At 49.3% G+C, this 15,461-nt stretch overlaps 1 protein-coding gene across 1 annotated transcript in view; it reads left to right on the top strand.

Annotated features, from left to right (window-relative positions):
• TMPRSS3 (transmembrane serine protease 3) overlaps positions 1–6,339 on the top strand; it is a 22,959-nt gene extending 16,620 nt beyond the window's left edge. Inside the window, exons 10-13 of the mRNA XM_040253413.1 lie at positions 209–304; positions 1,363–1,505; positions 2,145–2,297; positions 5,388–6,339. Coding sequence (XP_040109347.1) covers positions 209–304; positions 1,363–1,505; positions 2,145–2,297; positions 5,388–5,405 — 410 coding nt within the window. The 3' untranslated portion in view covers positions 5,406–6,339. The remainder of the gene's footprint in view (positions 1–208; positions 305–1,362; positions 1,506–2,144; positions 2,298–5,387) is intronic.
• Positions 6,340–15,461: the final 9,122 nt, after the last annotated feature.

A 15,461-nucleotide genomic window follows, 5' to 3' on the forward strand; every position in this document is an offset into this window, starting at 1 on the left:
TGCCATGGTCTTCGGTTGACCTGTGGTCTAGACTCACCCATGTTGCCATGGTCTAGGGTTATTTTAGGGCTCTGGTGGGGGAGAGGTCCCCAATCTGAGCAAATGACCAGACAAGCCCCACCCCAGCCCCGAAACTCAGACACTGAGTGGCATCTTTCTCAGATGGCAGCTTCCATGGCCTAAGCTCTCTTGTCTCCTCTCCAAACAGAAATGACCCAACCAGTCTGTTTGCCCAACTCTGAAGAGAACTTTCCTGATGGAAAATTGTGCTGGACATCAGGCTGGGGGGCCACAGAGGATGGAGGTCAGTGGTCTGAGATCAAGATTCTGCTTCCAGGGTGCCCAGAACCAAGAGGCCCCGCTGCCTGCTCCCCCCTGGTGTCCCAGTGTAACGACCCCCTGACGTGTCATGGTCAGGGGGCAGCACAAACCCTCAGCCGGACGCTGAGGCCTGAGAGGAGTGAGAGGCAGGGTGTGCCCTGAGGTGAGCCCATAAGATGTGAAGGTCACAGTCTACAAACAGGTGGAGTGAGAGGGGGTCCATCCCTCTGGGTGAGGGGGGTGAGGCTGAACCATTGCAGATATGTTCTTACTTTCTGGTTGCTGCTGCAACACGACCCCAGACGTAGAGGCTTAAAGCAACGCTCGTGGACCGTCGGAAGCTGTGAATCAGTGTGTCAGGGTGGGGGCTGCCATCCTCCCCGAGGCTCTGGGGGAAGCTCTGCGCCCCTCTTTCCAGCCTCTGGGGCCCCCGCGTCTCTTGCTCCGGCTCCTCCTCCCCGCTTGCAGCACAGTGCCCCCCAGTCTCTCTCTCCTCTCTGACCTCTGCTTCTCCCATCATCACATCTCCTTCTCTAGCCCTTTGAAGGACCCTTGGGATTACATTTAAGGTCCACCCATGCAGGTGTCCCCATCTCAAGGTCGTATCACATCCGCAAAGGCCCTTCTGCCATGGATGGTGGCAGGGCCCCAGGTTCTGAGGGTTGGGGCCTGGAGGACACATTTCTGCTGACCTTGCCCAGGCTCTACCCCAAGGCTGTGTGTGGGACCTTCACGAGCCTCAGTTTCCTTCTGTTACCTGGGTTCAGGGAACTAAATGGGCTGGTGTTGGTCGAGTGCTTGGTCTAGGAAGGGCCCTCGGGGAAGGGGTGCCTGCTGGCTGTGGTTGCCCCATCCTCCCACACTGGTGACTTAGGGAAATGAGTGGCCCTGGGATGAAGCAGGGTCTCCGCCAGCCCACTCACTAGGGGACAGAGCTCTAAGGCTGTCTACCTTCAGGCCGCCCCACCCCCAGGCAGTCATCTGAGCTCCTGGTGGGGCCCCCTCACCGCACAGAGCCCCCATCCCCTTGCTCTGACCCAGGTGATGCCTCCCCGGTCCTCAACCACGCGGCCGTGCCTCTCATCTCCAACAAGGTCTGCAACCACAGGGATGTGTATGGTGGCATCATCTCCCCGTCCATGCTCTGCGCTGGCTACCTGAAAGGTGGTGTGGACAGCTGCCAGGTAGGGGCACCCAGTGACGTCTGGGGGCCACGCCGTGGGCAAGGCGACCCAGCCCTCAGGACAGACTACCGTCAGCGTGTCCCTATGACCGACTGAAAAGCAAATTTACAGGGTGTGGGAAGAAGTTTGCTCAAGATATCGCTCCCTTTCCTGTCTGGCCAGGCCCGTGTTTACTCAACGCTCCCCTCTGCCTGAGTGCTGGGCGGAGGTGGCAAGGAGGGTCTCAGAGTTTGCAGGGGGTCCAAAAGGGCAGAGGGCAGGGGAAACCAGCGAATCTAGCCTGCACAGCCACAGTGGACGAGACTCCAACACTGCCTGGTTCAGCGGAAGCCCCTGGCCAGGCAGATCCTCTCTCTGAAAGCATCTCTCTGCTTCCCATGCTGCCTTGACTTTGTGGGTTCGGGACACTGAGCCCTGGCAGGGAGACAGCTGGAGGGGGACCATCCCTGAAGGACAAGGACCCCACCCTCAGGAGGGCAAGTTAGTTCCAGAGGGCAGTGGGGGAGGTGGTTGATGCAGCCCCACCCACACGCTGTATTTTGCGATACGGTGAAGCAGGGTCCTGTCACCAGGACAGGGGATGCAGGGTGGCAATGTCTGTTCTGTGCCCTTGCCCTTTGCTCTTTCCTTGCCATCCAGGGAGACAGCGGGGGTCCCCTGGTGTGTCAGGAGAGGAGGGTGTGGAAGCTGGTGGGAGCCACCAGCTTTGGCATCGGCTGTGCCGAGGTGAACAAGCCTGGAGTCTACACACGTATCACTTCCTTCCTGGATTGGATTCACGAGCAGATGGAGGTGGGTTGCAGCCCCCACGACCCCTGCAGCTCATGTTGGTGCCTATCATTCTAGCTCTAGCATCCTTTCTGTGGGCCCCCAGTCCTGCTATCTGGAGCCAGGAAATGACTAATTCGTTATTCATTTGTTAAGCAGTGACTTTGTGCTCTTGGGTGTGAACTAGGCATGGCTAACCCCACCAGCAAGGCCCTGGCAGGATGGGCCTGGTGGGCTGGACACACACAGGGCGAGTGTGGCTGGGACGTGGAGGACCATGTACTCCTGCCAAATGGGGAAAGGGGGGGGGGCGACTGAGGACCAGCCCTGGGGGTGGAGACCAGCCAGGTGGGCATGTGCGGGCCTGGAGACAGGTGGAAGAGGTCTGGACTGGAAGCCCTCAGTGCCCACTGGGGAGTTTGACTTTGGGGGAACCAGGGTGGGATGGAGCGTCTGGCATCAGGAGGGGCCTGGGTGACTCTGTGCCTTGGGGGCCTCCCTGCAGTGGGGGTGGGAGGAGGGAGACGGGTCAGTGAGGTTGGTTTGGTAGGACCAGGGTGGGCTGGAAGAACCCTGGAGATGGCGGGAGGAAGAACAGAGTATCCAGGGACAGAAAGTGCCCAGCTGACTCCAGGTCCGACCGTGATGGCTTAGCGAACATGGGGTGACACCCTCCCCAGGAGCAGGAACCTCAACAGCCTGCCTTTCCACCCTATGGGCATGCAGCAAATGTTTACCTACTTGATCGCTAGGCTGAGCCCCATGTCAGGCCTTGGACCACTTTTAAAGAACTTTGGTTTTTTGGTTTTGTTGGGGTTTTTGTTGTCGTTGATTGAGGCAAAATATACGCAATGTGAAGCTGACCATCCTAACATGCAAATCTGGCAGCATTCAGCCCATTCAGGGTGTTGTGTTGCTGCTGCCTGAACTGTACCCAGAACATTTTCATTTCCTGGAAATGAGACTCCATGAAGCAGTCACTCCATGTTGCCAGGATCTCATCCTCTGGTGGCCAGTAATCTATTTTCTGTCCTGGGAGATCAAGACCTTTTAAAATGCTCCCTGATAGCTCAACTGGTAAAGAATCCACCCGCAATGCAGGAGACCCTCATTCAATTTCTGGGTCAGGAAGATCCCCTGGAGAAGGGAAAGGCTACCCACTCCAGTATTCTGACCTGGAGAATTCCATGGACTGTATAGTCCATGGGGTCTCAAATAGTCAGACATGACTGAATGACCTTCACTTTCTTTTCATTTAAAGCAGCTGGCTAAGACGGGCACCAAACTGCTCAAGTGCCTTGATGCCAATTTCCACTCCTTCTTCCTTGAATATTTGCCTTAAATCAGGAGGGCAGGGCTGAGGCCCTGGGCCTGGGCCTGGGCCTGGTTAGAATTCCAGCCCTGCTGTTGTGTAGCTGTGTGCTCTCAGCCCACTGCAGGGTGAGGCAGCAGACAGGCCGTGGGGGGACCTGCTGGGGCCCTTTGGCTGTTAGCTGGCTGCCTGGCCCAGTGCTGAGGGCCATGCGGTGCTCTTCAGCAGAAAATTCAGCCCCAACCCATCACTCCCTCAGAAAACAGACCTTTGAAAGCGCAGCCTCCTCACTGTAGTGGCTGCAGACAGCCTGTGAACAGGACTAAAGGGGTTGAGAGCCACGTGGGGGGTGGGGGAGGAGGGACCTGTGGGTGGGGAGGGGGAGGGTCACGTGGGCTGAGAGCCAAGTGGACCAGGGTGGGTCGGAGGACTCTTCCAGTTCACCCAGGGAGCCTCAGAGGTGCACCCACATGAGGGCGCTCGCGGGGTCAGAGGGTCTGTGTGACGAGGCTTGTCGCAGCGGCAGGTTGAAGAAGCCCAGCTCAGTCTTGAGCTGGGCTGAGTGCAGGTCAGGCGCAGTGTTCCAAAATCACTGTGAGAGCTTCTGAAGGGAGGTGCCCTCATATCTCAGCCCGTGTCGCCCGGCACTGCCCTGGCTGTTGGGCCCTGGGACCACCCCAATATTAGAGGTGATGGGACCCTCATAAGCCCCCACCCAGGCTAATGAGGGGCAGAGCCTGAGTCTGACCAGCTCCGAGAGCCCAGCCCCACACCCGCTGCACAGCACGGTGATGGGTTCCACCCTGGGGTGCAGAGCACCTCCCTCAGCTGCTTGCTAGCACTGAGGGTCCCAGGACCTGTTCCAGAGGTTCTCATCAGGCGTCTGGTGGTTCAGATGCAGGAGGCTCCATGGCGTGCTGGGAGAAGTGGGATGGTTAGAAAGGGCTCCCCTTCCTCCCAGAACTGGAGGAGCAGGCTCTTCTGGGCAGCTGGATGGCTCCGCTGAGGCCTGGGGAGCATATCAACCAGGGCTGCCCTGGCCCCTGAAGGCCTCCGTGGGTCACGTCCCCTCAAATGTCTCAGGGGGCAACCCAGAAGAGGCTTCCCTCCATGAGAGGTTTCCAGCAGGCCTGCCGTTTTAGTTGTTTCTTTTGAACATCTATGGGAGGGCCTTCCAGTAGCTCACACACCTCAAGGGGAATCAGCCCATCTTTTTTCCCTGATGCTAAAGGTTACTGCATCATTTTTCATCCACTAGTTTTCTCTTCCTACTGGGAGCTCGAATGACTGTTACAACTCAGAGCAGGACACAGGAACACTGATGCTAAGAGCTGGAAATGGTGGAAAAGTCTCAGGTTGGAGATGGAGAAGGTGGGGAATGACTGGTTGGAGGTGCACAGGGCAGGGAAACTATTTCACACTTACCTGGGGTCCACATGGAACAGAGACCAATTTTGTCCCCATTAATTGTGAACTGCTGACGCCCTCCTCAGGGCAAAATGCTGGTACTCACTTGATCTTGGGCTTCCTCAGAGCCCAAGCAGTAAAGAATCCTCTGCGATGCAGGAGACACAAGGAGATGTGTGTTCAACCTGTGGGTGGGGAAGATCCCCTGGAGGAGGAAATAGTAACCCACTGTGGCATTTTTTCCTGGGAAATCCCATGGACCCTGGGAGGCCACAGTTCATGGGATTGAAAAGAGTCAGACACGACTGGGCAAGCATTCACGTCACGCTTTATCTTAATATTGGAGAGATGACTTGACATGATGAAAAATGTAATACGTACGTTTTCATTTCTAGAGGGACCTGAAAACTTGACAAGTTAGAGGCAAGTTACCACCATGAGTTCCTGCCAAGATGGAGACATTCCCATCCTTCCATGGATTCTAACAGCAGAGCCGAATGAAGGAGCATCTTTTCATTCCTCCACATCTAGAACAATTTTCTTCTATCGTCTCTGACAAGCCAGAGGGGCATCAGAACAAAACAATCTTGAACCTCCTTTCTCATCTTCCCAAGAACAGAAGCAGGAACACCTCCAAAGTGCTACCTTTTCCCACTTTTCTATCTGTTTCCTCCCTTGCAAAGCCCCCTCAGCAAAGATACGCAGCCAGGACCTACAGGAGTGCTGTCAGCGTAGACATAGCTGTCCACACGTTTTATGCAGGTACCAAAACCAACCCGATTTTTTGTACCAGGATCTCCTTTGACACGTGGGAACTTATAGGTGATTATAGTTTTGTAGTCTTTGGTCCTCGATATATCGTCTCTTGCTTCCGAAGGACATAGACTTTCACAGCAAGTTCATCACTTGGAGTTTATTGAATGAATCTTGATTGCTCATGTAAGCTTAATTCAAGAGGCTCAATTCCTTTGATCCGTTGGAACGGATTTATTGGGAGATCAGAATCATCCCCTATTACATCAGAGTAGTCAGAAGCAGAGTAAGAAAAGAAAGGAATAAGTCAGAACCACCTAACTCCCACACAATGTTACCGAAGGCCAACTAGACAGTCTCATGTCATTAAGACACTAGGGTTTCTCTACCTCTCCATATGGGCCTGTTCAACCTTCTGCATGGCTGCAGGTTAGAGGCCCCTCCTGGTACCCAGCCATCCTCTGAAGTCCCCATAACACACGCATAACAGAGGAAGATTCCTTGGTAAGTAATCATTGTCCAGTGGTGCTTTATCACAAGTGACTTTGTTAGAATAGGAATCTGTTGCTTTGCCTTGAGGCAACAGTGGGAAAGATGGGTCCAGGTTCCTGGGGAAGGGCCAGCTCCAGGGAGCCTCCTGGGCCATGTCTTAGAGGGGGGTGGAGGAAGATATGAGGGGCAGCTCAGGCAAACTGCTAGGATGCACTTCACTGCATCAGAGTTCCTGCAGAGATCTCTCTGCATGTCAGAAAGCAACAAGACCGTTTTTGTTTTGAGTGTTTCTGCCCAGCTCTTTTTGAAAGCAATGGTAGCTCACAAAAGCATCTTGAGAAAGAGCAACAAAGCTGGAGGTATCACTCTCCTGATATCAAATACAAAGTTTCAGTCCTCAAAACAGTATGGTACTGGCATGAAAACGTATACATCAATGGAAAAGAATAGAGAGCCCTGAAGTAAACCCACATTTATATGGGCAATTAATCTACAAAAAGGAGGCAAGAATATACAGTGGGGGAATGAACAGTTTCTTCAGCTAATACAAAAGAATGAAAGTGACCTACTTTCACATCATACACAAAAACAAGCTCCACAGGGCTTAAAGACATAAATGTAACCTGAAAATACAAAATTTGTAGAAGAAGACATGGGCAGTAAATTCTTTGAAATTAGTATCATTTTTTTTAACATGTCTTCTCAGAAAAGCAAAAATAAATCTTACTAAAAAGCATTTTGCACAGCTAAGGAAAGCATCAATAAAATGAAAAGGCTGCCTACTGAATGGGAGAAGGTATTTGCAAATGATATAACCAATAGAGGTTTAATATCCAAAATATACAAAGAACTCATACAACTCAATAGCAAAAAAAAATGCACACAATCCAATTTTAAAAATGGGCAGAGGATCTGAATAGACATTTTTTTCCAAAGAGGACATACCGATGGTTGACAAACACATGAAAAGATGTTCTATATCAATAATCACCAGGAAAACGCAAATCAAAGCCACAATGAGTTATCACCTCACTCTTGTCAGAAGGGCTATTATCAAAAAGAACACAAATAACAAATGTCAGTGAGAATGTGGAATCCTTGTGCACCATTGGTAGGAATGTAAGTTGGTGCAGCCGCTATGAAAAACAGTCTGGAGGTTCCTCAAAAAACTAAAAATAGAGCTCCTATTTGATCTAGCAATTCCACTTCTGGATATATGTCTGAAAAAAAAACCACTACTCAGAAATATACATGCACCCCAGTGTTCATAGCAGCCTTGTTTATAATAGCCAAGATATGGAAGTGTCCATCAGCAGATGAATGGATAAAGAAGATGGGACATGCATATACAATGGGACATTATTCAGCCATTTAAAAAAACCCCAGAATCTTGCCATTTGTGACAAGGTGGATGGATCTTGAGAATATCATACTAAATGAAATAAATTAGACAAAGACAAATACAAAAAAATAAAGGAAATATTTCACCTACATTTGAAATCTAAAAAGCAAAGCAAATGAACAAGCAGAAAAAGAGTATCAGATACAGAGAACACCTGGGTGGTCGACGGAGGGGAAGGGGTTGAGGGCTGGGTGAAATGGGTGAAGGAGATTAAGGGGGACAAACTTCAGTTATAAAATAAATAAGCAACAGGGATGTAATACACAGCACATATATATAGTCAAAAATACAGTAACAGGTTGATATAGTGATAAATGGTAACTAGACCTACCGCAGTGATTGTTTAGTAACTTAATAACATATTTAAATGCTGAATCACTATGTTGTACACCTTGAAACTAACATAATATTGTGCATCCGCTATACTTCAATAAAAAACAGTGATCTATAGGAAAAAAGAAAGAGAAATTGTCAAGTTCTTCATATTTCAATCTATAATGGCATCACGGCACTTGAGCATTTCTTGGTCTAAAGCCATGTATCTCCACTAAAATTTCTTGCTGTTGTTCCATCACTAAGCCATATCTGGCTCTTTGTGACCCCACAGACTGCAGCATGTCAGGCTTCCCTGTCCTTCACTGTCTCCTGGAGTTTGTTCAGGTTCATGTCCATTGAGCTGGTGATACTACCCAACTCTCTCATCCTCTGCCTCCACTAGTGCCACCTGGGAAGCTCAGTGTCATTAAAATTATCCTGTTAGAAATTAAGTAGTACTCCAATAAAAAAATAAAATAAAAGAGAGTACTGGTAACTCAATTACTGAGGATCCAAGTTGTGAAAAGATGAAAGATTTCATATGTGATCATCTCGATTGTGAAAACCTGACTTTGAGGTCACCAGAAAAGTACTTCAAGCCTCTTGGGGTTTCTTTCTGCTATTTTGTTGGGAAATATTTGCTGGCTTACATCTTTTGAAAGGTCTTGGGTAACACTAAGGGCAGGCAGTTCCTTGGCATGTCCTGGGTCCTGGCCCCATTCTAAGCCTGTTTCATGTGCTGACTTGTTTCATGGTTACACCAACCCTATGACACAGAGGTACCCCCAGTCCCACTCTGCAGGTGAGGAAAGCTGCAGCTTCACCAAGCTGTGAAACAGACAATATTTTCCCAGGACCACACATGGGGCAGTGGTGTACATTATACTAGCAGGAAGTAAAGCATGCTTTGGCATCCGAGTCCAGAGGGACTTTGCACCACCAGCTTGAACCCATTTGAGACGTAGTTCCATTCAGTTCAATTCAGTTGCTCAGTCGTGTCCAACTCTTCGCGACCCCATGGACTGCTGCACGCCAGGCTTCCCTGTCCATCACCAACTCCTGGGGCTTGCCCAAACTCGTGCCCGTCGAGTTGGTAATGCCATCCAACCAACTCATCCTCTGTCGCCCCCTTCTCTTCCTGCCTTCAATCTTTCCCAGCATCAGGGTTTTTCCAATGAGTCAGTTCTTCGGTTCATCAGGTAGCCAAATATTGGGGTTTCAGCTTCAGTTGAGACGTAATAGTGATTCAAATTCATAACCAACTTCTCTGTTACCTAGAAATGTTTAGTCCCAATGGAGATATTTGCTGGCTTGAGGTTTATGGGTGGAGCTGTTTGCCATCTTTTCCTGTGGAAGGAGCTTAGCACTCACCTCGTGCCTGACAGCCAGCCAGAGCAGGAGCCAGGAGAGAAGGCTGGGCTCTCCTAACCTGCAGCCCAACCACAGCCAGAGAACACTTCATAGATGGGTGGGCTGTCTTCCCTGGTGACTCAGATCTGAAGAAGCAGCTGTGGGACATTCAGGTCCTGAGTGGATGAGGGAGGCACCTGACCCCAAATGTCCAGGACAGTACCCCAGAAATGGCTCCTCTCTCTGTCTCTCTTTCTCACTCTCTTTCATTGCCTTGGTATTTAATATGGCCATGGCAGCACTAGCGGTAAAGAATCCACCTGTCAATGCAGGTGATACAAGAGACACAGGCTCCATCCTGGGGTCAGGAGGATCCCCTAGAGGAGGAAATGACAACCCACTCCAGTATTCTTCCCTGGATAATCCCATGGACAGAGGAGCCTGGCAGGCTACAGTCCATGCGGTTGCAATGAGTTGGACACGACTGAGTGGCTTGAGAGCACACTTGAGAACTGCAGGAAATCTAATGAAAAGCTTGCAAACAGTATACAAAAGTGGCCAACAGCGTGAATACTCTAGTTGGCCACAAAAACTGTCAGTTGCCTCCCTCTCCTAAATAGGAGGGCTTCTGCCAGGAGCCGAGGAAACTGCTGGAGCTGATCTCCTCCTCTCCTCTCCTGGGGAGGCCACCTGGATTGTTCAGGAAGCTTCCAGGAAGGCCTAGCTGTGCTTTCCCCACCCTGTACCCTGGAGGGCCCAGGAGCCACCGCTGGTAGAAGGAGCTCAAGGCGTAGGTGCAGCTGTACTGGTCTCAGTGTCCAAAGGCTCCTTGGCAAGAATGTCTCCAAAGCACGACAGTGGGACTGGGGCACGTGTGTAGCAGCCAAGCTCTGGCTTAGTGACTGATACATTTTCCAAGGGCCCAGCCTCCAGCAAACAGATGTGCCGGTGATGACCAAGAAGGATCAAGTTTCTGCTGTGAAATCTTAAACAACATTGGCTTCTACTCAATTAATTAATACAAATTTACTCATCTGGCCATGTTTCCCCCTCACTGTGGGAAAGAAAGCCTGGCTGGCGTGCTGCGTCTTGGTGAGGTGGGACACAAGGTCCTCTGTGCCTGTGCTGGCACTGCATGGAGAACCGTGAGGATGTCTGTCTGTCTGCCTGGGAGCAGCTTCTGGAGACTTGCTGCCTTCTCGTTCATGTGCTTCTTCTGGGTTCCTAAATGGTCTGAATTTTCCCCAAAGCTCATGAACCTGTAGAGAGAGGTCATTCTTCAGGGGTCCTGTAGCACTCTGTGTGTGTGTGTGTGCGTGCACGCACACATAGATGGAAGCATATTTATACAACAACAAACTCATTTGTTTCTGAGCCTGCCTCTCATCTAGGCTGAAGCTCCTGAGTTCAGGCTATGTTTTTTTCACCTGCACATCTTAGCATCCAGCCCAGGACCCAGAAGCTGCTCAAGGACACCAGCAGAGGACTGAGTGATAAGCATGAAATAAACGCACCACCTCTACGGACTCTGCCTGAATGCCCCTGTGTGATAAGCCAGGACATGTACGTGTGGAAGTAGGTGAAAATCAACCTAATCATTACATTCATAATTGAAAATTATGACTCTTTAGAAAACCATCCATGTCTCTCCCCTTAAAGGTACACAGTAACCACCCATTGTGTGAAGACTCAGTCCTCATAGATGTCTTTGCTGTATCCTGGAGTGCCATAGCATGATCATAATTCTGTAAAAAATTATGACTCCAAGTCTAGTTCACAGAAAGACTATCAAGCAGTGAGAAATGGCAAAATAGAGGATTTACTCTAAGAATGAAAAGAAACGATATTGGTGCTCTTTAAAATCCATCCGCTGAGCTCTGATGTCACGTTATCAGAGTTGGACAAATGGACTTCAGATTTCTTTTTTCTATCAGGATCTTTTTACCGTTTTTCCTCTTTCTTTCCATCTTAGCTGCAAACTAGAAGTGCCCACTGGCCCTCGCTTCCTTGCTGGGGTCAGAGCAGCGGGGGATGATTGCAGGAAGAGCTGGGGTCTGCTGTGCTCCCCCTGATGTGCCTTGCCCTCTGCTGACCCCCCTTCCTCGGGAGCGGCTGCAGACCCACCTCTGCACGATTCCCCCTGCTCTCTCCTCAGGCCCGGGGGATGGCCATGGGGCGGGGGGCCCAGGTTGGCACACTATATGTAATGTGTAAAATCACTGGTTCCCAGCACAATATCTGAAGTTAGAGCTCATTTCCCGCAGCCCCAGAGGACAAGGCCAGGAAAGGGAAGGGACAGAGCAGGGCGCTGTCCTGGGTCCAGATTCTGCTGGTTTATCACACCTGCCCTTAGAGAGCCTCCTGGAAAGGAAACCTGGGCGCTTCCCGGGCCTGGCCGCCAGGTGGGGCTCTGGGGAGCGCGGCCACTCTCTTCCACTCCTGATCACTGGGAAATTCCAGACTCTCTCCCAGACCCCAGAGAGGAGCCTGCTGGGCCTGTGGCCATGGCGCCACGTCTCACCTTCCTCCTGGCTTGTGAGAGGGCGGCCTGGCCAGAGCTGCTCCCCGCCCCCACCCCTGGGGTGCCCCTTGTCAGTCAGAGCCAGCCAGAAGGGATGCTGGAAGATGGCAAGGCCCAGGGGGCACTTGGGGGTCTGCATCCACTTCAACCAGGGCTTGAGTCAGGCCTGCGGCCATGAAACCCCCACAGCCCCCAGCTTCCCTGAGGCTGAGGGAAGAGGTCCCCCGTGGGCCTTTGTGGGGGGTGCAGTCACGTGCGTGGGGCTGGGTGGAGAGCTGGTGTTTCCGTTTACTTTCCCATGGCCAACCACACAGAGGGTTGCTGACAAAAATAACTGTGACGATGATATTTTAGTTATGTTTGGTTTAATGAAGCCGCAGAACCGTGATTTCTGAAACATTCTTTTTAAAGGGTTTTTTTAATGTGGTGAAAGTCACTCAGTCATTTCTGACTCTTTGCGACCCCATGGACTATACAGTCCATGGAATTCTCCAGGCCAGAATACTGGAGTGGGTAGCCTTTGCCTTCTCCAGGGCCTCTTCCCAACCCAGGGATCAAACCCAGGTCTCCCGCAGCACAGGTAGATTCTTTACCAGCTGAGCCACCAGGGAAGCCCTTTTTAAAAATGTGGACCGTTTTATGTCTTTATTGAATTTGTTACAATGTTGCTTCTGTTTTGGGTTTTGATTTTTTGGCGGAGAGGCATGTGGGAGCTTAGCTCTCCAACCAAGGATGGAACCGGCACCCGCTGCATTGGAAAGCAGAATCTTAATCACTGGACCTCCAGGGAAGTCCCTCCCAAAACTATTCTTATCAGGCTAATATTTTCTAACTGAAATCTTTATTGAGATCATTGCAGCATCACGTGCAGGCATGAGAAGTAAGGCAGAGAGAGGTCTCTTGTGAATGTGGCCCCATTTTCCCTCATGATGACATTTTACAAACCTATAGGACCCCATCTCAGGCAGGATGTGGATAGTGACAAAGTGCATTGACCATATTTGGATGTGTCCAGTCTTACTTATACTCCTGGGTGTGTGTTTGTATGTGGTATGTGTTTTGTGTGTCTCTGTGTATATGTGGTATGTATAATATGGAATCCTATCCCAACACCACAGAGATGACCAAGGTCATCCCTGGAACTGACTGAGCCCCATTGTAACCACTGCCTACACCCTCCTGATCCTTAACACCCAGCTTCCTGACCTCAAATTAGGCAAAACTGCCCACCCTGGTAATCACCCTGTAACACCCTAACTGATCACCTAATGCTACCCTTCTAGCAGGAATTTTCTTTGTCTTGAGGCTATAAAAATTGGCTACTAATCCGCAAAAGGGGTTGGCTCTGCCTGGTCTAGCAGGCGGTCGACCTGCTGTGCTTGCAGCGCCCTCATTATCTCTGCTCTTTGCTCTTAATAAACTCACTCTCTCTGTGTCTAGAAGTTCTTTTCCAACCCATGCTCAAATTGCCACAACATATGTGTACGTGCATGTTGTGTGTCTGCTTATGTATGTATGTATGTATGTATGTGTCTGTGGTTTGTGTATGTGTGTGCGGTGTGTCTCTGTGTGTATGTATGTGTATTTATGGTTTGTATGTGTTGTGTGTCTGTGTATGTGTTTTTATGTGCGTGTATGTGTATGTGGAATGAGTATGTGTGGTGGTGTGTGTATGCAGGCTGTGTCTGTGTCTGGGTATGTGGTGTGTATCTGTGTGCCTGTGTGTGCTGTGTGTACTCAGTTCTGTTCACCTTGTCGAACCTGTGTAGATCTGTGTACCCAGCACCACGGTGCAGACACTGAACAGTTTCAAGGCTGTGAGGATCCCCCCTCTGCCCTTTAAAAAACCCCACCTATTAATAATTCCCTCACAAATCTACCACCCTCACCCCCGACCCCAGACCTATTCTCTAATCTCTGGCAACCACTAATCAGTTCTTCGTTTCCAAACTACAGTCATTTCCAAATGTCCCATAAAGGAAGCAGACAGTTCCCATTTCCCTCAGATAGATGCCCAGAAGTACACTCGCTGCGGGATCCTCCAGTCACATAACTAGATTTTTAGAAAGCTGCTGTCCTCTTTCTCAGAGCGACTCCAGCATTTGACAAGCCCAGAAATGCACAAGGGTTCTAGTTTTCTGAAGCCTCGACAGCATTTGCTATTGTGCCTGTGTTTTATTGGAGCCGTTCTGATAGGTGTGTGGCAGTATTTCATTGTGGAGTTAACTTGGGTCTCCCAGAGGGTTGATGTTCAACACCTTTTCAGGAGATCATTTGCCGTCTGTGCATCCTCTGGGTGGCATGTCTGTTCCCATTTTGCCTGTTTGCTAATTGGATTGTTTCCCCACTGCTGAGTCTGGAGAGTTCTTTATACCTTCTAGATACAAGTCCTTTGTTTGGTGTGTAGCTTGCAAATATTTCCCCTCGGTCTGTAGCTTGTCTTTTCATTCTCTTCTCACAAACATCCAGAGAGCAAAAGTTTTAAATTTGGGGAATAGAGTACACAGTCCATTTATCACAATTTTTATGTGTCTTGTTCATGGTACGAAGTTAAACAGCTTCTTACCTAATTCTTGGTCCCAAAGATTTTCACTTATTTTCTTCCAAAAGATTTATAGGTTTATGTTTTACATTTGATTCTATGCTGTATTTTGAGTAAATTTTTTGTATAAGATGTAGATGTAGGTCATAGTTCACTTTTTTCCCCCTGTGGATGTCCATTTGCCCAGCACCATTTGTCAACAAGGTTGTCTTTCCTTCACTGAATTGCTCTTACTCCCTTGTCAAAAATCACCTGGGCATATTTGTGTGGGTCTATTTCTGGGTCCCCTGTCCTGTTCTATTCATCTATCCCTCTGTTTTGATTACAGCCACTAGATAGAAAGCCATATTATCAGGTAGAATGATTCATCTCACTGTGTTCTTTTTCAAGATTGTTTTAGCTATTCAAGGGCTTGTGCCTTTCCATATAAATTTTAAAGTAAGTTTCTCTATGCCTATAATGCCTTACTGGGATTTTGATAGGAATTGCATAAACCTATAGATTAATTTGGAGAGAATTGACATCTTGACTATGATGAGTCTTCCAACCTATCTATTAGATTTTCTTTGATTTCTTTCATCAGAATGTTGTCATTTCTAGCATTCAGTTCTGTAAAGTGTTTTGTTAAACATATACCTAAGTGTTCTTTTTTTTTAAGTGGTTATAATAGTATCACATTAATTTTGGTTTGTGCATGTTAACTGAGAGTTAGACCATAAAGAAGGCTGAGAGCTGAAGAATTGATGCTTTCTAATAGTGGCGCTGGAGAAGACTCTTGAGAGTATCTTGGACTGGAGACCAAACCAATCAATCCTAAAGGAAATCAACCCTTAATATTCATTGGAAGGACTGATACTGAAACTCCAATACTTTGGCCACCTGATGCAAAAAGCTGACTCATTGGAAAAGACTTTGAAGGCAGGGAAGATTGAGGGTAGGAGGAGAAGGGGATGACAGAGGATTAGATGGTTGGATGTCATCACTGGCTCAATGGACATGAGTTTGAACAAGCTCCAGGAGGTGGTAAAGGACAGGGAAACCTGGCATGCTGCTGTCCACTGGGTTTTCAAAGAGCTGGACACTGTTTAGTGATT

This window comes from Oryx dammah, unplaced genomic scaffold, assembly GCF_014754425.2.
Source record: "Oryx dammah isolate SB20612 unplaced genomic scaffold, SCBI_Odam_1.1 HiC_scaffold_2, whole genome shotgun sequence".
Taxonomy (NCBI): domain Eukaryota; kingdom Metazoa; phylum Chordata; class Mammalia; order Artiodactyla; family Bovidae; genus Oryx; species Oryx dammah.